The sequence below is a fragment of the Microcaecilia unicolor genome, chromosome 3, assembly GCF_901765095.1.
Source record: "Microcaecilia unicolor chromosome 3, aMicUni1.1, whole genome shotgun sequence".
In the NCBI taxonomy this organism is placed as follows: Eukaryota; Metazoa; Chordata; class Amphibia; order Gymnophiona; family Siphonopidae; genus Microcaecilia; species Microcaecilia unicolor.
Genome location: NC_044033.1, coordinates 127,934,386 through 127,959,365, shown reverse-complemented (window position 1 = coordinate 127,959,365; position 24,980 = coordinate 127,934,386). Strand labels below are relative to the sequence as shown.

The 24,980-nt window shown below is 44.2% G+C and overlaps 1 protein-coding gene across 1 annotated transcript in view; it reads left to right on the top strand.

The window, feature by feature from the left end:
• Positions 1-24,980, top strand: part of APLF (aprataxin and PNKP like factor) — a 497,521-nt gene that overhangs the window by 277,937 nt on the left and 194,604 nt on the right. The window contains exon 6 of the mRNA XM_030196354.1: positions 3,922-4,124. Coding sequence (XP_030052214.1) covers positions 3,922-4,124 — 203 coding nt within the window. The remainder of the gene's footprint in view (positions 1-3,921; positions 4,125-24,980) is intronic.

The window sequence follows — 24,980 nt, the reverse complement described above, 5'->3', positions numbered from 1 at the left end:
GCCACCCATTCCACACCCCCTTCCATGTTAACATTCACTATCTGCCTGTGTTAAAGGAGTGTGCTAACGGTGCAACTGCTGTGTTAACTTCTGTCTTAATTTTGTTTTGTAAATAAGCTTCTAAGAATGAAGAGAAATAGTAAGAATTAGAGGGGTAGACAGGTTTTGTTAAGGGAGGCTCAGAAGAAATATGTCTTAACACATACTTTTTCTTGATATTCACACTAGGAAAGGGTGATAGCCAAGAGGTAGGAGCACAAGGGACTGTAGGGTATGCTCACTACAAATTTCTGAAGGCAATAGAACATGTTGGGCTACATCCCAGGACATTGAAGTAGCTTAGGAAGTTGCTGAGTGCAGCTGTCACTTTTCTGTTTGGTTTATCATTGGAAAGAGGAAAGGATTCAAGAGACTTGAAAAAGTGAATTAAGGGACTTGTACAATAACATTTATACAAAAAATGCTTAGCGTTAAAATTTAACATATATTGTATAAAGGACAGTTTAACATGATATGCATACTGGTTGAATGTTAAATTTTTGCCAAAACAGCATGGCCATATTAGTAGTCACAACCCTGGTTTCTTATGCAATTATGTAAGGGAAGAAGAATCATGAGACAAGGGAAGAGAATTAAGAGAAATAGGGAGTATCGTGGAATGGGAAGAAGACAGTCCAGGATCAGGAAATGGAAGGAGTGAGGATCCACTGTTAATATATCCTCTGACACTGATCTCTTTTCTTATTCCCTCCTCCATCCCAAAGCCCGTTTGGACTTTTTACTCATGTCCTTGTATCCTTTCTTATACCATCACTGCCTCTCTGCCAGTTGTATCCCACTCTCCACCTCACATATTTCTGGCTCAGTCACTTCCCCTCTTCCCCCAAGCTACTACCAACATGGTCTCATCCCACTTTCCTACATCATCCTCTTCACCCTCACCCCCATCCCCTTGTATTCCCCATGTTGACTTGGGGCTCAGAGGTAGACAGTGGGGACCACATCCTCCTCCTTTGTTGTCTGGGATTCAAGTATCACATTTTGAACCACATGGACCCCTGAGAGCAGAGGAACAAGATTTGGCCCCCAGCTCTGCAGTGCCACTGTCCTCTTTCAAATCTCAAGTTAGCATAGGGAACATAAGTGAGAGAACTGAAGCAAGAGGAATCTTCCTCAGTATCTTTGCCACTACCACCAGTAATACTTTGGATTGTTCCTGGTCACCCCTTTGCTTCTTCTCTTTAGGCATTAAATGTTAAGTTTGTTGCAGTACTAGCCCTGTTCCTCCTACTGTCTTTATCTGTGCCAAGTCTGCAAAATGCTCGACTGAATAGTCCTAACTTTTCACTTGCTATTGCATTTCCAAACAAGAGGTAACAACAGGAAATGAGCCCATATGATAACCCTACATCTTTAAAGAGTTGAGCCTACCATTGGGCCATGGTACTGAGCTAGTGACATTGCAAGGAGGGAGGCGACTAATAGAATCTATGATGGTACAGTGGGCAGACAGATGGACCTCATGGTCTGTATCTTTTGGCATTTTTCATCATTTATATTTCTAATAATAAGTATATATTGTCACGCTCAGCCGCCAGATCCGCACCACTCTTTCTCAGTCTCTTCCTTTCTTTACCAAGCACGCCCTTCACTCCCGAGTCGACAGTCTGCAATCAGGGTCTCCGGACAACAGGCAAATCATCAGAAGTGCTTTATGATCTCCTGAGTACATTTACTCTGCTTTAAGGCTTCACAGGCCTTTCCCTCTCCTCAGTGTAGCTCCACTTTTAAACAAAGTTCATTGGAGCCCTGCTTGCAATATAGTTCAGCTTGGGCCTGCTTTCCACACAGTTCACTTTGGCCCTGCTTTCAATATGGTTTTCCCCAGCACTGCTTCTAATCCAGTACTTAGTAGCACTGCTCTTTCCCACAGTTAATGAGCACTGCTCACAATTCAGTTCAGTTAGCAATGCTTTCCTCCTCCATTCAGTTTTAGCACTGCTTTCAAACCCAGTTTAGTTGAGCATTGCCTTCAAACACAGTTCATCTTAGAAATGAAATTAAACAGTTCCATTCCATGGCAATATGGTCTAAGTCACTTTCTCACTCTTAGACCTAATGACCCACCACCCTCATTTGTCAGCACAAAACCACCTGACATCCACCCACTGGGTCAATTCACCAAGGCTTCATTCACTCTCTCCAGTTCAGTTCATAACTCACTTTAAGAGCCCTCCACCAGCACTTCCATTTCCTCCTCCTTCTCCCCTCCTTTCTCCTCCTCCAGTTCCATTCTCTCCTCCCCTTCCTCCCGGTCTAGGGGCTCCTCCCTTCCCCCATCTGATTCCATCTCCCAATCACACCCCGGCTCCTCCCTCCCTTGCATAGATTCTTCTCCCTTCACCTGATCTGTCTGCTGGTGCTGCACTGCCTTCTGGGGCTTGTAGTTTCTTAGCTCCTGGCTTCTCTGACGTTGCCCTGCCTTCTGGGCTTTGTAGTTCCTTGGTTCTGAATCTCTCTGGTGCTGCACTGCCTTCTGGGGCTTGTAGTTTCTTTGATCTTCACAATATGTATATAGGAGGTATTTATTTTCCTGTGGTACCTTCTTTGAAGCTTGAAGTATAGAGCAATTCAGCTTCATTCTGATGTCCTAATTATTGTATAATGCCACATTAACAAACAGAGAGAAGCTATGGAAATATATGTGGAGGGGCATTAAAGAAACATCTAAATGTGAATTTGGACATTTTACAAAGACATCCAAATTCAGAGGTGGGGAGAAGGCCATTTTTGAAAAAAGATGGACGTCCATCTTTGTGTTCGAAAATACCATTGACATCCTTAGATTTGGACATCTTTGATTTTTGGCCATTTTCGAAAACAAAGACGTCCAAGTCTAAAATGTCCAAATGCAAGCCATTTGGACCTGGGAGGAGCCAGCATTTTTAGTAGACTGGTCCCCCTGACATGCTAGGACAGCAATCGGGCAGCCTAGAGGACACTGCAATGAACTTCATAAAATTCTCCCAGGTACACAGCTCCCTTACCTTGTGTGTTGAGCCCCCCAAAACCCACTACCCCCAATTGTACACCACTACCATAGCCCTTACGGGTGAAGGGGGCACCTAAATGTGGGTACAGAGGGTTTCTGGTGGGTTTTGGAAGGCTCGCTGTTTCCTCCACAAATGTAACAGGTGGGAGGGTATGGGCCTGGGTCCACCTGTCTGAAGTGCACTGCAGTACTCACTAAAACTGCTCCTGGGACCTTCATGCGCTGTCATGGACCGGAGTATGACATTTGAGGCTGGCAAGTAATCTTTTTAATCATGTTTTTTGAGGGGGGGAGGGAGTTAGTGACCACTGGGGAAGTAACAGGAGGTTATCTCCGATTCCCTCCAGTGGTCATCTGGTCATTTCAGGCACCTTTTTGTGCCTTATTCGTAATAAAAACAGGTCTAAGTGAAAACGTCCAAGTTTTAGTCCTGGACGTCTTTGCTTTGTTCCATTATGGCTCAAAGACGTCCAAGTCTTAGGAACACCCAAGTCCCGCCTCGAACACTCCTCCAGTACACCCCCTTGAGATTTGGACGTCCTTGCGATGGACTTCTGAGAAAGACATCCAAAATGCAGTTTCAATTATACCGATTTGGACGCCTCTGTGAGATGGACGTCCAAGTGCCGATTTATGTCACTTTTTGGACATCCATATCTTTCGAAAATGAACCTGATAGTATATTAAAATAATCTTGGGTACAGACATCAAACCCTTAGGCACAGTGTTAATCACAGTAGAATGATAGCATGCTTTTAGTACTTTGGAGTATTTGTGTAATAATTTTAGAAAAAAAACGCTGATGTATAATAGCACAGTAAATTGTGGCTTATTGTTTGTGACTATACATCCTTATATAATTTACTTAGGTGATAGAACTGCAAAAAGGGGAGGGCGAGGAAGAGGAAGAGGAAGAAGCAAAATGGAACCAGCAAAGTCAGGAGAAAACATGCTGGGAAGAAAGCGTTTATCTCCTGCAGATGTTTCTGAGGGTACCAGTGAAACTGAGCAAGATCAGGAAAAAAAGACCCGACTAAAAGCTGAACCAATAGACATTGCCACCCAGCTGAAGGTATTTGTTTGTAATGCTTTTATCATGTATAATTACTTGGAAGGAAGACAAACTGCAGTTGACGGTTTTTTTTCTATAGTTTTTGCAACAGTCATCACCACTGGTACACAAGAGAGCACATAAAATGATTAATATTTCTATTTATTTATAAAATTTTGTTTGACCACCTTTCAACAGGGTACAGCAAGACAGTTAACGAAAGGAAAAAATTCTCAGCATCAGTGAAAGAGAAAACAGAAAAACAACATTCTCCAGAGAATGAGAGAAAAAATATAATAAGCAGAGCCAAACACTCAACATACAACAAAATCCAACTTATAATTTAATATCTCTCTATATAAAAGGCAACACCAACGTTCTATGAAGCCTCCAGCCGGAAGTGTGAAGGGGGCGAGATATCTGGTTTGCCCAAGAGTGTGTGCCCCGCCCTCGCGTCACAACGTGATGACGACGAGGGCGGAGCAAACACACTCCACGAAACGCCATCTCCCCCTGCCCCTCGCTGGCCATTTTTCACACGCACACCGCATCGCGGAGCGCCAACGACAGCAGCGGACAGGTCCCTGGAGGGGGGGTTGGGGTACAGCTGGATCCCTGCCCATGGGTGGCTGCAGGGGGGGCCGGGGGATGGAGCGACAGCAGCGGACAGGTGCCTGCCTGGAGGGGGGTTGGGGGACAGCTGGGTCCCTGGCCATGGGTGCCTGCAGGGGGGGCCGGGGAACAGGACGGTCGCTGGACACAAAAACCTTGCTAGCGCCCGTTTCATCTCTCAAAGAAATGGGCCTTTTTTGCTAGTTATAAATAAGCAGAAGCATATGTAACAGTACCAGACACAGGAGAGGGAAACCAAAGCATGCATCTGTTTGCAGCCTGGGATTTACCATCTTGTTTGTAGACTCTAGATATGATTCTGAGGTGGGCGTCCCCTGTTAGTCTACATTAGAGATTTGACAGAAGAACCATGTCTTTGTCTTTTGTTTTTAAACTGGACATATGACATTCAGTCATTTAGTCATTGAGGCCCAGATGCACTAAACTTTAACGATCCTTTAACGAAGAAATTTTCAACCGTAGCATGCATTAAAGGCCATTTTCCGACGACGCTAGCAGCTAACGAAAACGGAATGCAAACGAGTCACAATTGCAATATGGACAATTTGGAATGCACTAACCATACCGACGATTGCACCGAATCATTTACCGTGAAATATTTAATGTGAGGTCAGAGCTGTCGTTAAGGCCTGAGCTGTCATACAGACACTGCTCCCCGCTTCTCCCTGCAGCATAAAAATCCAAGCTGGCACGTTTGAAAATATAAATAACCCACACAAACACGTGACTCCCCGCTTCCCCCTGCATAAAAAAGAAAATCAAACCAAAAAGCAAAAAAGGATCGGGAGAGGGTAAAGGCGCTCGTCAGGAGCGTCCTGTATGGACGGCCTTGACCCCCCCCCCCCGCCCGAGATCGCCGCTGCTCCCCGCTTCCCCCTGTATTAAATAAAAAATCAAAACAAAAATCTAAAGTTTAGCAGCCCCGGCCCCCCTCCCTTCTTTTCTTTCTCCTTCTCCCATAGCTCCGCCTCCCGCCATCCTCCGCCCCCCTGAGGTCATCGTCGCTGCCGCTCCCCCCTCCACAGGACTCCCCCTCCGCCTTACTGGGCCCGCGCAGCGCCTCTCACCTCTGTGTGAAGGGGCTGCACGGGCAAGAAGAACATCTGATCGCCACGAGTCTTGAGGACGTCTCTCCTTCCCTGACCTGGGCCCGCCCCCGTCTGACGTAGGTTACTTACGTACTGGAGGCGGGAGGCGGAGCTGTAGGAGAAGGAGAAAGAGAGAGGAAGGGAGGGGGGCCGGGGCTGCTAAACTTTTGATTTTTGTTTTGATTTTTTATTTAATACAGGGGGGAAGCGGGGAGCAGCGGCGACCTCGGGGGGGGGGGGGGGGGGGGCGCCCATACAGGACGCTCCTGACGAGCGCCTTTGCCCCTTTTATTTTCAACGTGTTTTGTTTTGTTTTTTTTTGTTTCTTTGTTTTGACGTTTGTGGCATGCGCAGAGCAGCCAGCATAACGCTTGGCTGCTCTGCGCATGCTTTAGGAGCCGATTAACGATGGGGATTACACCAGTTTGATGCATTGTACTTTACAATACCGCACCGAACATGTGCAGCTTGTTTTTTTGGTGCATTCTTAGTTTTTTTTTAATTCGTTAAGGACTTTTATGTTCTAGATTTTTTTACGTTTGGTTGATGCATCTGGGCTTGAGTTTGACAGTATAAGAGTAATGGCAGTGAAACAAGTGTGATGCATGGTTTCTAGTCATATCACTGTGGTAGAAAGGGCAAGTAACAGGTTATCCTTTTGAGATTTTATATTTCATGAATGAAAATATGGAATAAGTACATCAACAAAGTATTTTGTGCATTGCAGTTATTGAGAGTAATTTTATATATGGTCACCTATGTGTGAAGGCTAAACCTATTTTCTACGAGGACAGGCAGGCCTATAATTCTCACATGTGGGTAATGTGGGTCTGTGTTGCGGGTCCAGAGTTTGTAACAAGCTTTAGATAGGTCTTTAACTGCGAGACATGATCCACCGCTCATGTGCAATGCCTTCCCGACTGCTGCGAGAGAGCGTTAACGAGCAGTTCTTTTTTTTTTTTCCCACAGTGAGGAGAAGGCGCGTTTTTTCCCACTCCTCACAGCTGGTTCGGTCTTCGGTCTTTTTTTGTGCCTTCCCATTTTTCTTTTTCTTTTTTTTTATTCTTCTTGCAGGATTTTCTTCATTTTATTCCTTCCCCATATCGTCTTAGATTATATTTTTCCCCTCTTTTTAAAGTTTTCTTTCTTTTACTATGCTCGCTAGGTCATGTTTATGCCTGAGCCCCGGTTGGATTTTTCCTTCCTCCTTTTCCTGGTGCTTTGCCCTTTTTAGTACCATTGAGTTGTTTGATTTGGCCACAATTGTTTTTCCTTTCATGACATTGAAGGTTTCCAGTCGCTTCAAGCACTGCACTTGGTTGCAATAGGACCATCTCTGGCAAACACACCCATTCTTGGTGTCTGCATTGTTTGTGGCCTGATATACCCCTGCAAACTGTATTCTCTGTCTTCGTATGAAGAAGAGAATACATTTGGCCAGAGATGCTCAGAGGGATAAGATTATTGGAGCCAGGTGCGAAGCCTCGACGTCGGTGTCGACATTGGCATCGGGTGTTGCATTGGGTGCGTCAGTCAATTTGGCTGCGAGATCCTTGCACACTGGGAGTGACCATACATTGAGTAGGTCTCCACCTACCTTGACACTGGCTGCTATGTAGACCCCCCCCCCCCCAGGACTGATTGGTGTTGGACCCAGCCCTGAGGCGATGTGAGGACTCGACATTGTCTTCTTTGGCACTGGGGAGTGTCGATGCAAGGCATCAGAAGAAGCATCAGTGTCAATCCCCCTCGACGCTTGGTGCTGGGAGCTCCAGGGCACCAAGGGTTTCTCCTGTCTCTGAGAAGATTTGGGGAATTGTACAGGTTTACCCATAGGAGAAACCTTGGAAAACTGACCTTCTCCCATATGAGAGAAAGTATGCATGCTGTGCATAGAACATATTCTTTCCCCATGATTAAAAGGAGTGATATAGGGAACAGGGTCAGGGGGAAGGCCCAGTCAAGTAGGTGCTGAGACTTCATTTTGAACCCTGCATGTTCTTTATCCTGCAGGTGTTCTGCTTACTGAATAAGTTGGGTAAAGAATACCAGCAGAATCAAGCTGCTGCAAGATTTTCAGAGGGTATTTTCCTTTGAAAGTTGGGTTGCAAGCTAGTATGGAATATGAAAATTGCCCTCTTAGAGTATGCATTGTAAAATTTTCTCTCATAGTGTTGTCATATGGTTATGCATGGAAACCTGAAAATGTCTTAGCTAAATAGTGTAATCAAGTTTCCTACTCATAGGAAGCTAAATTGCATAATCATGGTAAACTGAACAAGCTCAGCTCTTTTTCCTTGTTAGTACCTTCTTGCTTAAAAGAGAATGGAGTAAGGATTTTTTGTAAAATGTATATGACTAAATCTGATACATGTTAGTTGTCACCAGGGCTGAGGGAAGATGTTGGAAAGCCTTTAGTCACTTGCTCATTGGAAGAGCCCTCTGTCCCTAACTAGAAGGAAACCTCCTACTTTTTTGACTAGTCAAGGAGTGAGGATGGGTCTATAGTGAGTGTAGTGTACTGCCTTGGACACAGCCCAAATATCTGTACAGAGGACTGTTGCTATCTCTGGGCAAGAACCCAATTATATAGGTCTGTAAACAGTATCTAGGGAATTAGTTACACCAGTCCCTGATCTCAGATTCACTGTTCACTGGCAGAAAGTATGCTGACAGTAAAAACATTCTCATGGCTGTCTCAATAGCAGATTATGGACTTTCCTCCACAAACTTGTCCAAAACTTTTTTAAACCCAGATACACTAGCCACTGTTACCAAATCCTCTGGCAATGAGTTCCACAGTTTAACTATTTGTTGAGTGAAAAAATATTTCCTCCTATTTGTTTTAAAAGTATATCCATGTAACTTCATTCGGTGTCCCCTAGTCTTTGTACTTTTTGAAAGAGTAAAAAAATTGATTCACTTTTACCTGTTCTACACAACTCAGGATTTTGTAGACCTCAATCATATCTCCCCTCAGCTGTCTCTTTTCCAAGCTGAATAGCCCTAACCTCTTTAGCCTTTCTTCATATGAGAGGAGTTCCATCCCCTTTATCATTTTGGTCGCTCTTTAAACTTTTTTTCTAATTCCACTACATCTTTTTTGAGATACGGCGACAAGAATTGAATGTAGTACTCAAGGTAAGGTCGCACCATGGAGTGATAGAGAACCATTATAGTATTCTCGGTCTTATTTACAATCCTTTGCTAATAATTCCTTTGCTTTTTTGGTCGCTGCTTTGATTAGTGCTGTGTACAGACCATGCATGAAGTCTGGAAACAGTTTCTATGATTAGCTGGATTGGAGCTCACTGATGTTGGCAGAACAAATCAGACATTCATTATCATGTAGAAATCAGATGTACAGCATCTTCAGTATGGAGAGTTGGAAAGCAGCTGAAGAATGCAGAAGTCCCAAAGCTGGATAAAATAAAAACATTGTTGCTTCAAGGTTTTATGGGAGAGATACACAAGCCACAGTTTCAGCAAATACACAGCGGCCCTTGATTCTTTATATATATATAAAGAATACCAAAAGGTGCATTGTCACAAGTCTGTTAGTTTGGTTCTGTCATCATAAGCACACAAAAAGGTTGGTCAGTCTTTTGTCCTACAGGGCTTTCATTAAAACTACTATTCCTGGTCAAACCTCTGAGTGCTTGCAGGGATCGATATCGATGCTTACCAAAGTAATAGCAGCAATGATCTTGACATATTGCCAACACTTTGGAGACTGTCCATTTCCATGACATCGTTAAACCTCTGTGATGTATACATTGTGAGAGATGGAATAATGCTGGAAGATCCTCTATGATTATGACCTTTTTGTTTGAGAAGGCATATCTATAGTGTGAGTACCTGTGCGCGTGTCAGAATCCCAGAAAAAAAAAGCGTTGTTGATTTTTGCTTTGGTTTGGGAAAGAGAAATATGATAAAAATGTAGTCCTTCACTGTCTATGGGTATAGTTTTGCAGTGACATCTCCATTACATGGCTTTTGTTGTTTAGGCTGTCTGTTTGCAGTTAGCCAAGCCCTCTCATAGCATGCATGTTGACAAGTTATTACCTGGTCCAAGGCAAGTATTAGTTTGTCATTAGGGAGTGCTTACTAAGTAGTGCACTCTGTGAACCTTGTTTACATATAATGTTACTTAAGCATGCTCATGCTAATGTCTTCTCAAACGACTTTAATATTATATCATAATATTATATACACAAGAGAGCGTTATTCAAGACCTTAAACTTGAAAACATTTGTGAATTCATTGTAACAAACACCAAGCATATAACAAGCACTATGCTGGAACAACTTTATAGTACATTTTTTCAAGATCAAGATGATGATGCTTTCCTCAGTGTTAAAAGTGATGTATCATTTTCATAGCAGACAGCGAGAAATTGCAGGAGGACCTTGAGAGCCTGGAAGACTGGACATCCAAATAGCAGATGAAATTTAATGTGGACAAGTACAAAGTGATGCACATTGGGAAGAATAATGCAAATTATAGCTACACTAGTAAAAAAAGGCCCGTTTCGTAAACAAATGAAACGGGCGCTAGCAAGGCTATAGAGAGAGTGAGAGTGTGTATATGTATGTGTGTCTGTGTGTGTGTGACACAGAGAAAGTGTGTGTGTGTGTCTCTGTGTGAAAGAAAGTGTGCACAGGTAGGGTGAAAATGAAGAGACAGCAGTGAAATTTTACATAGGACAGCTGAACCATTTGAGGCATGTTTGTGTGTCTGTGTGAGAGAGTGTGTATATGTGTGTGGGTGCATGTATGTGTGAGATAGAGACAGTGTAAGTGTGTGTGTGTGCGTCTGTGTGAAAGAGAGTGTGAAAGGGTAGGGTCAAAATGAAGAGACAGCATTATAATTGTACATAGCCCAGCACAAACATTTGAGGCAGTTCTTGCCTTATCTCCCCTGCCGCCCCCTCCATACTCAACGATTCGTTCCTTGTCTTCCATCCCCTCTGTGTCCCGTGTGTGTGTGTGTGTGAGAGAGAGAGAGAGCGAGAGAGGTGCTAGTAGTCCCTGTGTTAGTGGCAGGTCAGTTGCTCATTATAGCCAGTTAAGAGTGAGAGTGTGTGTGTATGTGCTGGTTTTTTTCTTCCCTCCTATGCCCTCCGTGTCCGTTGTTTGTGTGGAGAGCAGAGATCAATATGGTCCTTTTAGCATTGCTGTTCACGACACGTAGCAACTGTGTGTTGCTGGTTTTCATTGCTTTGCGATGTGTCTTATGTCACGTTCCGTTGCTTAGTAACAGGTTCGCGATGCGATTGGTTGAGTGTCATTGGTCCACCCTCGACGTCATGACGTTTGACGCAGGGGGCGGGGCCAACACTCATGGGCGAATTCCGGGTTTCACCACCATGCATTTAGAACTTTGGGACTTGTGGAGGCTTCAGAACGTTGGAGGTGCATTTTATATAGAGAGATGATGCTAAGTTCCACATTAGGAGTCACCATCGAGGAAGAGGATTTAGGTGTCGTCGTGGGAAATATGTAAAAAATCTTTTGCTGAATGTGCAACAGCAGTCAAAAATGCAAGCAGAATGTTAGGAATTATTAGGAAAAGAATAGAGAAAAAAATGAAGAATATCGTTGAGACAGCACCTTGAGTATTGTGTGCAATTCTGGTTGCCACTTCTAAAAAAAAAAAAAAAAAAAGGAATAGAGGGGCATTTTCGATATGACATCTAAATCTGATTTTGAACATTTTGCTGAAAACATCCAAAAATCAAGAGGCAAACATAGGGGTCCTTTTACTAAGGTGCGCTGAAAAATGGCCTGCGATAGTGTTGACGTGTGTTTTGAGCACGCTCAGAATCATGTTTTAGTGAACCTGTAACAAATGCCATTTAAAAATTTTTGCCAAAAATGGACCTGCGTCAAAATGAAAATTGCCGCACATCCTTCTGAGACCTTACCACCAGCCACTGACCTACACGTGTCAAATGCCACTTGATAAGCGTAGCTGATGAGTGCCAGAAAATAAATATTTTTCAGACGCACGTAGAGGACGCATGTAAAAAATGAAATTACTGCAAGAGCCACATGGTAGCCGGGTGGTAACTTGGAATTGGTACACGTTGGGTATGCGTAGGTGCTTATGCGACTTAGTAAAAGGGCACCATAGCAATTTTCGAACCGGGACAAACTGTATTTGGTTTGAAAATGTCAATTTTTTAGATGTTTTGTGCTCGGTGTGTTTTTCTTTTGTGACCATTTTTGAACAAAAAAAAAGTCCAAGGGAAAAATGCACAAAAACAAGGCATTGGGACATGTGGGAGTGGATCAGCATTCTTAGTAGACTGGCCACGCAGGCATCCCAGAAAAACAGTGAGGCACCCTAGGGGGCACTACAGTGGACTTCACATAAAAGATTCCAAGTAAACATATCATCGCTACCCACTTATTTTGTATGGGGAGCCCTCCAAAACCTACTGTACCCAACTGTACATCACTACAGTATATATATATATATATATATATATATATATATATATGGCACAGTAAGTTTTTGGTGGCCTCACACTTTCCACCACAAGTGTAACAATTAGAATGGGATATAGGCCTGGTCCCCTTCTCTAGTGCCCTCCACCAACCACTAGGCTACTCCATGGACCTGCTTGCTGCTCTAATAGTACAGACCATAACATCTGAAGCTGTCGTAGAGGCTGGTATGTACTGTTTATTTCACTTTTTTGGGGGGCGAGGGGGCAGTTTCTACTGAGGGAGTAAAGGGGGGGGGGTCATTCCTTAATCCCTCCAGTGATCATTTAGGGCACCTTTTTTAAACTTATTCATGATTTCACCAGGTCAAGACCAAAACATTTAATTTTTAGCCCTGGACATTTTTGCTTTGTTCCATAATGGCAGAAAAATGTCCAAGTTCTGGGAAGGCCCAAATCCCACCCCAACACACCCTCTTGTGATTTGGACAAACTGCATATAAAAACGTTTTTAAAATGGGTTTCAAAAATAGTGATTTGGATGTTTTGGCAAAATAAAAAGTCCATCTGCCACTTTGTGCTGCTTTTTGGAAGTTTTTTCTGTTTCAAAAATGAGCCCTATAGTTGAACTGGAAAAGATACATAGAAGGGTAACCAAAATGATTAAGGGGATTGAACAACTCTTATATGAAGAAAGGGAAAGGGGATGGGACTTGATATTATAGAGGTCTATAAAATCTTAAATGGAGTAGAATGAGTAAATGCAAATCGATTTTTTTACTCTTTCAAAAAGTACAAAGACTAGGGGACACTCCATGAAGTTTCATAGTAGCACATTTAAAACGAATACTCAATGTATAGTTAAGCTCTTGACTCATTGCTGAAGCACATGGTAAAAGCAAATGTGGCTAGGTTTAAAAAAAAGACTTGGACAAATTTTGTGAGGAAAAGTCTATGAACAGTTATTAAGGTAGACTGGGGAAATCCGTTGCTTATCTCTGAGATTAAATAACATGGAATCATGCTACATTTTGGGACTCAACCAGTTGCTTGTGACCTGAACTGATGATGTTCCAAAACATATAAATGGAGCTCAGTGTTAGAGAATGGGTTGAGGATTTAGCAGATATATAGCATGGATATACGAACATGATGATAGATCAGCATCTTTGAAAAATTTTAGAAGCTTTTTAGTACATAGAACTTTCCATGTAATTTACGACCATATGTTACCCCCTCCCATGGAAATGTATTAGTGTATGGATGCTTTGTCTTCTGACCTTCTATACATCAAAGTATTTTTTTTTCTATTCATTTCCTTGTCACATACATTTCAGAACTATGTACATGCATTGGCTTTTTTTTCCATCGACATACAGGATGTAATCATGCATGCAAGCGAGTTCTTTAATTGTACAGTGCTGGGACAGAGCTCTCCCTGAGCTCAAACCTAATTTAAAGTTCTAAACACGTACAGCTTTCCCAAGCATAGTGGTTTTCTTAGTCTCCTTGGTTTTGTTTTTTCTGCTGTGCAAACCAGATGTGAAAACAAAATTTTCCCATAATTTTCAAGAGTTTTCTCCCTTTTGTTTTTCATTTTCCAGTGTTGTCTTTCTTAAGAACATAAGAGTTGCCATAGTGGGACAGACTGAAGGTCCATCAAGCCCAGTATCCTGTTTCCAGCCGTGGCCAATCCAGGTCACAAGTTCCTGGCAAGATCCCAGAACTGTAAAACAGATTTTATGCTGCTTATCCTAGAAATAAGCAATGGATTTTCCCAAGTCCATCTTAATAATGGCTAATGGGCTTTTCTTTTAGAAAATTATCCAAACCTTTTTTAAGCCCTACTAAGCTAACTGCTTTTACCACATTCTCTGGCATAGTTTAATGAAGAAATATTTTCTCCGGGTTGTTTTAAAATTTTACTACTTAGTAGTTTCATTGGTGCCCCCTATTCCTAGTATTTTTGGAACGAGTAAACAAGCGATTCATGCCGACCTATTCCACTCAACTCAGTATTTTATAGACCTCCATCATATCTCCCTTCAGCTGTCTCTTCTTCAAGCTGAAGAAGCCTAGCTGCTTTAGCCTTTCTTCATAGGGAAGTTATCCGATCCCCTTTATCATTTTCGTCTGCCTTTTCTGTACGTTTTCTAATTCCACTCTATCTTTTTTTGAGATGGGGTGACCAGAATTGCACACAGTATTCGACGTGCGGTCACACCATTGAACAATACAAAGGCATTATAACATCCTCATTTTTGTTTCCCATTCATTTCATTCTTTTCATGTTCCTGTGGAGCATGGTCAGACCAAGTTCGGGTTTCATCCATGTGCTTGGTGTGAAAGAAAGGTTAAGAACTTTGACACCTGTTCCAGCTGTCTCATCTGGGCTCAAATCATAATCAAGTTTAATACAAGTGTTCCAGAAGGATGTACCCACATGACTGAATGGATTGTCTCAATTGTCTTCATGACATGGTGAGGCACAAAGGAAACTCCTGCTTGTACAGAAAGAATGACAGTAGGCTTATATACAGAGATTGGTTCACATTCAAATCAACCTGTTCTGCACGGTAACTTCAAAAGTCTAATAATCAAGGGGTGGGACCTTGATTACTCATTGTGAGTAGTCCATTCATTAAGGAACAACATCACAGGCCCACTTGACTTGATACGAGTCTTGACTGAGACCTCTCAACCTAAAATGCAGATGCCTTTGACACATTTGCAAAGATCTGACCATACAGAGACTTCGTTCTAAACCACACTTTGAAGCGTTGGAGAAACGCCATCATATCAGGAGATGATAATCAGGGCAATATGTATAAGCACAAGCAGATGCAAATCCCTGCTATGCTATCTATGCCAAACAAAAAGCCTTGTCAAGATGACAGCACTGATGTATATACCTTGCTGTCAGTGCAAAATGTTTGACGATCTTCCAGTACAGGTATAGGAGGCACTTAACACAGACCAGTATGTGTCAGTTAGAGTGTGATACAATTCAAATCCTTTCTCTGCTTAGTGACTTGTATTTATATATATATTCACACTTAAGAGTTGCCAACTTTTTGACAAAGAAAAATCCAGTGCCTGCCCTGCTCCATGCCCCTCCCCAAGTCCCTTGCCACAGCTACTGTTGCATCCTTTCCCTGCCCCACCCCTCTACAACCAACTGGCTGCACTAGAGTTGTTATCTCAGAAGAAAAAACTGCCATGTTTGTACATTCTATAATTATTTCACAAACTTGACATAAAAGAAATAGAGCTCCAGCAACCAAACCCTGCAAAAAAATAAACACATTTCAGACCTACGTAGAAAATCTGACATAATAAAGCAGTGCTAATGGCCAAGACTCAACTAACAACTCTTTCTATAAAAAGGCAACATTGTAGAATACCAATATACTTCCAGCTGGAAAAATGACCAAGTCAGGAGGCTACAGATCCCTACACAGAAACTAAACACTTGCCAAATACCTCACAGAAATTACATGCTAGTAGAATTCTATACCTTGGTCACACATGCAAAACAGACATACCCTCAACAAATATGAAACAAGGGGCCATACATCAGAGATATGAAGGCAAAACAATGAACTGGAAACCTCAAGAAGTCAGATTCTGCATATACAGCAGTACTAGAGAAATAAAAACTGATATATAAGACACCAGAAACACACATTTACCAAAGATAAGCATTTTATTTTTCCATTTGCTTTGGTCCCAGTGTGCCTTTTCTGATTTTCTCTGGTTTTTTCCCCCTAATTCTCTTGCAATGGTCTCCTGTCCATTTGAGTTTTCTCCTCGCTCCACGGCCACCCTCCATCTTCCCTCTATATCCCTTATCCATCCTACCCAGCATCTACCTTCTGTCTCTGTCCTCACCCATGTTCAGCATTTCTCCTTTCAGTGTCTCTGTCCCTTCCCCTTTGTCCAGCATCAACCCTTTTTGACCCTTTCTCTGTTTCCCTGTCACTCCTCTTGCCCAGCTTATCCCCTCTCTTCTCCTCTGCCCGTAGCCGCTACTCCAGGGGCAGTATCTTTCCCTCTCTCCTCCGTCCCCCTTCCCAGACCAGATCTCTCTCTCTCCCTCCCTTCGTTGGACAAGCATCTATCCCTCTTTCCTCCCTCACCCCTTAGTCTGATCTCTCTCTTTTCTCCCTCCCCCCCATGGGAATATTATAAGGCTTGGCCCCTCCCCACCAGACTTCTGACAGTCCCTTAATTCTCAAGTTTACTCCAGCTCACGCTCCATCCATTAGCTTGTTTTTCTGTCCCTTCCCTTGTCCCCTCCCCCTTAGTTTAATGCCACAGCGCATTCTCTTCTCTATTCCACAGTTATTTTTGCACCCCAGGCTTAACACCTCTCTAGACCATTTTTGTCCTACTTCCTAGCCTCAAGCCCACTCTTGCTGCCCCAGCTCACTTTTCTCCTCTCCCCAGCTGCAGCCTCCCCACATACTTCCTTTCTCCCCTTCTCTCTTTCAAGGCTCAACACCTAGCCAAGACCGTAGAGAAAACAGCACCACTAAAAAAGGTCTTATGCCCCACTCACAAACGCTCACCTTAGTTTTCTCAAGAATTTCGGATCCTTAAACGCCAAGGACGAAAACTGGAAAGGAGATGGCGCAAATCTCACCTGGATGAAGACAGGCTAAACTGCAGGAAGCACATGGCAAAGTACCACCAAGCCTTAACAGCAACCAAAAAACAGCATTTATCTCAATGCATTGCATAGGCTGCCAGTTCAACCAAGCAGCTGTTCAGTATAGTAAACAACCTACTGCAACCCCCACAACAAAACCAGCCGGCCCAGTCTAAACTGAACTGCAATGATTTTGCTGCATACTTTGTCAACAAAATTAAAAGTTTCCACCAGGATTTACAGGCAATCCCACCCAGTGCCCAACCAGTCAACCAGGGGTGCACAAACTCGCCCCCTCCTAACAGAGACAGATGGAACACTTTTAACCTAATGACAGAGGAGAACCTTGACAAAATCCTAAGAGACCTTCGACCAACTATCTGCTCCCTCGATCCCTTCCCATCAAAGATAGTGCAGCAGGCAAGTATGGGCCTTATAGAAGGTGCCACAAAAATTGTGAACGCCTCTCTTTCTAATGGACAACTACCAACAGCATTAAAAAGGGCAGTGGTTCGCCCTCTACTGAAGAAAAACAACCTTGACCAGGACAAACTTGAAAGTTACAGGCCAGTATCCAACATCTCGTTTCTAGGGAAACTCATAGAACAAACAGTCTGTGTTCAACTTAATGAATGGCTAGAAAAGAGTAACTGGCTAGATCCATGTCAATCTGGATTCAAACCTGGTTTTGGAACAGAAACGGTCCTCGTATCCCTGCTAGATGATCTTCACAGAAACCGAGTCAAGGGATTTGCCTCGATGTTAGTACTTCTAGATTTCTCAGCAGCTTTTGACACTGTGGATCATGATATCTTGCAAGCACGACTGACAGAAACAGGTATTAATGGAACAGTACTTGTCTGGTTCAGATCCTATCTATCAGACAGGCAACAATCCATAATGATTGGCAGCAACTCATCACCACCATAGATACTGACCTGCGGGGTACCACAAGGATCGATGCTGTCATCTATTCTGTTCAATATCTACCTTAAGCCATTAGCTGAGCTGATTCGGTCAATGGACACTCAGTTCTACATTATGCGGATGATGTGCAGCTACTCATACCCATTGAACCTGACTTACCTATAGCCTTGAATAAACTGATCACTTGTCTAACATCAATTCAAGAATGGGCTAAACACAACAAACTTTGCCTGAACCCAAGTAAAACCGAGCTTCTCTGGGTCCCTAACACAAGTGGATACATACCTGACATCAAACTCCCTTTTGGGAAGTATGAACTCCCCCTCAAATCACAAGTCAGGAACCTTGGAATTCAGTTAGATTCAACACTTACTCTGATTCCCCAAATCAAAGCAACCATCAAGAGCTGCTTCTACTATTTGCAACAGCTACGCTGCCTCTCTCCTTACATTGAGAAGGTAAATCTTATCCCAGTTGTACATGCCATGGTAACATCAAGACTGGATTATTGCAATGCACTATACAATGGTCTGACTACAAAGGGCCTGCACCAGCTCCAGTTGATTCAGAATGCAGCAGCAAGACTCATAGAAGGTTGCAAGCGACGTGACCACATCACACCATTTTTGCAAAAACTTCATTGGCTACCAGTACAATAAAGGGCTAAATTTAAAACTCTGTCTGATCTTCAAGGCCCTGAAAGGAAATGGTCCCGAGTATCTGAAGAATAGGATGATCCTCCACACACCGCCAAGGACACTAAGGTCTTCCCACGGACTTTCACTAACTTAAATCTTATCCCAGTTGTGCATGCCATGCCAAAGGGAGCAGTTAGCTCCGGCGTCCCTGGCCGAAAATCAGCAGGAAGCGGGCCACGTGACCCACGGGAGATCACGGAATCGGCAGACTAACAGTCGACTGCTGCTGGGACTCACCTGGAAGATAGAGTGAAGGGTATACCCGCTGTTGAGCCGAGCCTTCCCACATGCATCCCTGATGGACGAACTGCACAGGGCCGCCGAGAGCTCACTGCAGCCTCCCCCTGTCTTGAAGGCACAACACTACCCAGCCAGGCCTCGGCGCCAGATCCCTACCCCCGAGGTTGCCAGGTGGACAGTGGCGCCTTCTCATGTGAATCCTTTGTGAAAGAACTGCCCAGAGCTGCCGAGAGTTCGCTGCAGCCTCCCTGTCCCTACCTCTGAGGTCGCAAATTGGACAACGGTGCCCCCAGACCCGCTACACACCAGGGGAGCACCGGGCGGCCGAACGCCCGCTAGGGCGGAAGGGAGAGAAAAAGAAAGGTGAGTGCTGTATGCATGATCATGGAGTCAGCTGTAACGGGCGAGAAGAGCAGCCCGACAGTGACTCACAATGCCCAACACGTGGAACTGATCGGTTCGAGACCAGCCCACGCTCCTCACGCCAGCTCCGGTGAGTGGCCCGAGGTTCCTGAGCCCAACTGGCCATCAGCTTCACACGCCAGCTCCGGTGAGCGGCCCGAGGTTCCTGAGCCCAACTGGTGCGCGCGTCGACGGAGTCAGCGATAACGGGCGAGAAGAGCAGCTCGACAGTGACTCCCAATGCCCAACACGTGGAATTGATCGGTTCAAGACCAGCCCATGCTCCACACGCCTGCTCCGGTGAGTGGCCCGAGGTTCCTGAGCCCAACTGGCCATCAGCTCCACACGCCTGCTCCGGTGAGTGGCCCGAGGTTCCTGAGTCCAACTGGTGTGTGCACCCACGGAGTCAGCGATAACGGGCGAGAAAAGCAGCCCGACAGTGATTCCCGATGCCCAACACGTGGAACTGATCCTTGCCAATTTCTGCAAGGATTACTTTCAAGCCATTATTCCTTGTTTATAAGGGCTTCCCTAAATATCTTTCCAGTGAGCTATGTAAACAAGTGAGTCAGTGCTCATTGTGCTCTTCCAGTACTGTCTGCTTCAGTTTCCTTCACTCAGTTTCGTCAAATTGACTTCAACTGGGAACAGTACTTTTTGTTATTGGAACCTTCCCTGTGGAACTCCTTGCCAGTCAAAATCAGTTGTACCATCAGCTATATCGGTTTTCATAAAGCCTTAAAAACTTGGCCTTTTGAAAAAAATACTTTTGGTAGTCCTTAATTTCCTCTTTTTTTATGATGTTTTGCCGTAATGTTTGTTTATTATCTTGTAATGATATGTTTTTTTCTGAACATTTTTATGATTGTTAACTGCTTTAAAACCTTGTACTAAGCAATATATCAAATCAACAAATCAGTGCTCATTGGAACTGATCGGTTTGAGACCAGCCTACGCTCCACACGCCAGCTCCGGTGAGTAGCCCGAGGTTCCTGAGCCCAACTGACCATCAGCTCCACACGCCAGCTCCGGTGAGTGGCCCGAGGCTCCTGAGCCCAACTGAACACCAGACTGAATGAACTAGCCAGCACCCTGTGAGAATAGACAGCTGTACTGAATTTGTGTTATTACCCGTTAATTGATGTATCATACATTGTGCCAGTCTTCGCTGGATGATTTTAATTGCAGAAAGCATGCAGATAGCACCTCAAAAGACACACACACAAGGATTGACTCGGGCTGCACATACTGCAGCGGGACATGTTTATCCACTCCTGCCCTAGCTGAGATAATATTTAACCATCTCTCTGACCTCACGTGCAACTTTCTTCAAATCAATCACCTTACTTTCTAATTCTTCCTACTTTCTTACTCATTTATATGTTACAACTTTGCCTTACCCTTCACTACCAATTATAATGTTCTAGTACATATTGTGTTGTCATTGCAAGTAGTATACCATGCCATATTTTGTATTGTTGTACAAATATTTTTACTGTTCTAATTGCCTATTGCTCATGTTTGATCTATTCTTACTGTACACTGCCTTGAGTGAATTCCTTCAAAAAGGCGGTAAATAAATCCTAATAAATAAATAAATAAATAAACCTCATTTTCCTTCAGTTCTTTTCTCTTCCCCAGCACTCTGCTTCTTAGTCCCAGGCTCATCTTCCAATTCTTATCTTGTCTTTGTCTACCCAGGCTGGATCTCACCACTTCATTTTCTGTCTGTGCAGACCACAGCTGCCTCTTCCTTCAGCTGAAGGGTCGATGACACTGCCTCCTCCATCTGGTCATGCGAGCTGGAGCTGCCTGTTCCTTCCAGCCTCTTGGGTTGCAACTGCCTCTTCCCACCTGCCATGGAGCCGCTGCTGCTGCCCCCTTTTTCTGCCATGTGGGCCACAGTTCTCAATTTCCATTGCTAGCCCAATTTTACCATTTTCCTATTTTTCCTGCAGTGCATTGCTTAATTCTTCACACAGAATGTGGAATTCTGTGCAAAATTTGCATGTGCATAGTTGCAGAGAATTTCCCCCACATACATAAGTTATCTGGGTAAGCCATTGGAATAACATACTGAATATTATCATTGTCTGGTTAAGTTCTGCCACTGACCACCATATCCAGATACTCAGCGCAGGCCACTATCTGGATAATGGCGCTGAATAACTGGAAACCTTTTGACCACCGCAAGTGAATCTTGTCTTGTATATATCTCTTATTCCAAAAATAAGTACAATGTTGGAAAATGTAATGGAGACATATGAATATGACCACCATAAGAAGGGATAGAGCCAAAAAAATGCAAGTTGGTATTTTGAAAACTGTAAATAATGCTGCTACTTCTTTAATATTAGTGTTGAATGCTTTAGTAGATTTTATTTTTTGTGCACAATTGCAGCTCTTCTTTTTTACAAAAATATATTCAGCTTTGGATAGTTTCTGAAATCTCTATTATACTAATGCATATTATTCTATTTTCACCTCATTAAACTGCTACGTAGCTATTCCGATCTCTGAAAAGCTTATCTTTCAGTACACATTGGTTAGCCATCACAATAAAAGAAGATCGATCTATTAATTTCCACTTTCTGTTGTTGTGATTTGCATATGGCAGTAGGGTAATTATTGCAGATGGGGTTAGAATGTGGGTTAATTTCTTATGCATTAAAGAAATTTCTGCCATAGAAGAAGTAAGGATTTATGTCCTTCATTTACTTTTCTAAATTGTTAAAGCCAGAAGATATTCACTTATATATTTCATCTTCGTAATTCTTTTTTTTTTTGTTTTGTTTTCTGTATGAGCACTTTGTTCTTTTGTGGAGTTTCTAAGCACATTGTAAGAACAGAGGCTTTTTTCCCCTCTGTGGCAGAGCAAATACTGCTGTCTTTTTTTCCCCTACATATATTACAACTTTTGTTAGAGTCAATATTTTAAACACTGTCCATCCAGAATGTATCATAACTGGCAGACAAAATCACTGCTAATGAGAACTTAGCCTTATAAAAGAAGCTTTAAACTCCAGGTTGGACTGAAATGATTATGATAATATATCTGTAAAACGATTATCTGCTTTTCTTTAGATACTCGCCTGAGGGTTGGTGTTAGATCCTCTAGAAGGTGCCTTTATCGTTTTTGCCCTCTGAGTAGTCATGACTCAGGTTCTTTCTAGGCTCCCCCCTATTTCTCTGAAAGTATTTTGTCGACTGTAGTCTTAGGACTGGAGTAGAGTTCTGAGTATCATGCAGGTGATTTGCCTACTAGCTCCTCTGTGTACTTAAAATCTCTCCTAGAGCTGTTACTCCATGGTTCGACAGCTTTCCCAATTCCCTCCCTCTCTTCCTTCTCCTTGGGTGTACATTAAATCAAGTCTTTTCTCAGTCTCCAGCAATGACAGTGATACCCATATGCTGCCCGGTGCTTTCCCTTTTACCTTCTGATGCAACTTATATTTCCACAGGGGTGGGAAAAGTCAGAAAGAAAGCCCCAGTGCAGGCTGCAGTATTGCTGACACTGTAGCGGCCCAAGGGTGAAGGAAGAGAAGAATAGAAATAGAGAAAGAGAGAGAGAGATAATGGACCTGGTGGTGGAGGAGAAGGAGAGAAATAAGGCACATGTGGGTGGGGGTGGGGAGATGCTGTCTAATGGGAAGGAGAGAAGGATGGAGAGAAAGATAATGGATCTGGGAGTGGGACCAAGTGAGAGAGAGATGCTGCACAACAGGAAAGAGGGACTAGAAAAGGAGAGATGTTGGACTCAGAGCTGTGGAGGGAGAGAGGGAAGATGGAGAGAGATAATGGACTTGGGATGGAGGGGGTAAGTAAGTTAAAAAGAGAAAGGTGGTGGACTCTGTTGAGGGGGTAGACAGATGGGAGGGAGGGATAAGAGAGAGATATAATGGGATTGGGGTGGAAGAGATGCTGGACAGTGGGAGGGAGGATGGGAAGAGAGAGAGAGATGTAGGACCTGGGGGCAGGAGAGAGAGATAATTGATATTTTAATCAATGGCATAGCCATAAAGGGGCTGTTGGGGGCCTGAGCCCCTCTACTTTGGATTCAGGCCCCTTCCTAAGCTGCAGCACGCATTCAGTGGCTGGGAAGTATGCTGAAGCCCTGCCAACCAAAGAAATTTGCTGCCCGAGAAACCCCATTCCTCCTCGTGGCACTTCATACATTAACTGATCATGCTCAGGGAGTGCCGGCTCCAGCAGTTGAAGGCTCACTGCCAGCTTCCTCACTCCTGAGGTAGCATGAGGAGAATCGGATGGTTTGGGCAGCGAATTACTTTGGCTGACGAGGCTGCGGCATCCTCACCAGCAAAGGTATGATACTTAATGCAGCGTGGTGGGGGGAAGGAGAGGGACAGGAAATGTGTGCTCCCCCCCCCCCAGTCCACCCCTGGGCCTGTCCAAAAGTGGACTGCTGGCTGTGCCTCTGCCTTTAATCCTATGATTAATTGTGATTAAAATTTTTAATCGAAATGCAGCCCTAATTCAAGCCAAGATTCTAATCCAAAGAAATAAATTAGGATATTCTCTTATCATTCAGTAACACAATTGATTTTACCTTACAAATGAGACAACTTGGGCCCATGCCCCTCTCCCTTTACTTTATCTTAGGGTTTTCCACTCTTACCCTTTACATAATCTATAATTCCATATCATCATGCTGATCAATCCATAGACTGGTGGGTTGTGTCCATCTACCAGCAGGTGGAGATAGAGAGCAATCCTTTTGCCTCCCTATATGTGGTCATGTGCTGCCGGAAACTCCTCAGTATGTTCTCTATCTCAGCAGGTGGTGGTCACACACAGCAGCAGCTCTGGCTAGGCCTCCAAGCCTAATTTTTAGGTTTTGTTGAGTGCCTGGGGTTGAGGGCTGTTCTTGAGCAAGTGCAAACCTGGTGGCGCCAGGTCCCTCCTTTTCTCCCCCCTCCCGCTGGCTCCGTTAAGAAAAAAAAAAAAAAAAAAATTTGGACGTCCTTAAGGGCGTTTATTTCGACGTTTATTTAAACGTTTATTGCAGCTACTCACTGGGACACCAGGTCGTTACAGCTCGGAGCGAGAAGCAGGTAATTTTTACCTTTTTATAGCGGGCAGGGGGTTCCCCGATTGATCTCCACGTGGCCTATGGCGTCGGAGGGCGAGGGCGCGAAGAATCGCTCCCCGGACCGCGTGTGCGCTTCTAGCGGGGATGCGGGGGTTTTAAAGTCTGATTCGCCCTTGTTGGGTGTCAGTTTGGAGGCCGGTCAGTGTCCCGGGTCTTCCTCCAGCGCAGCGGTTTTTCCCGCCATAAACGCCCATCCCCCGCTGCTCGCCTCCGCCATCTTGGCCGGCCATTCTGCTCGGACGGCTTCTTCTTGGGCCGCCCTTGAGCTGGGAGACGTTCATGCCATGGCCGCCCTTGATTTGGGCGACAGCAAAAAAAAAGCGCCGTTCTTCCCGCGCGGCTCCTTCGCGGAGTGTCACGCCGGACGCCATCTTGGATGCGCAGCATGGTTCTCCCCCGCTCTTGCGAGCGCCGGTTGAGGGTGCGTCTAGGGCTGTGGCCCAGGCTGCTGAATTGCACAGTTTGGGGGGTTTCTCCCCCGAGTTTATTTTGCTGCTGCATCAGGCCTTCCTTATGCAGAACGCTGCCCCTTCTCCCTTGTCCGATAAAGGGGTTGAGGCCCCCGGAAGTAAACGCCCTCGGGTGGATGCCCAGGCCTTAGAGGACGCTGTTTCCTCTGATGTAGATAAGGGCAGCGTATCTGAGTTCTCCCAACGGTCCTTTGGGGATTCCTTGGA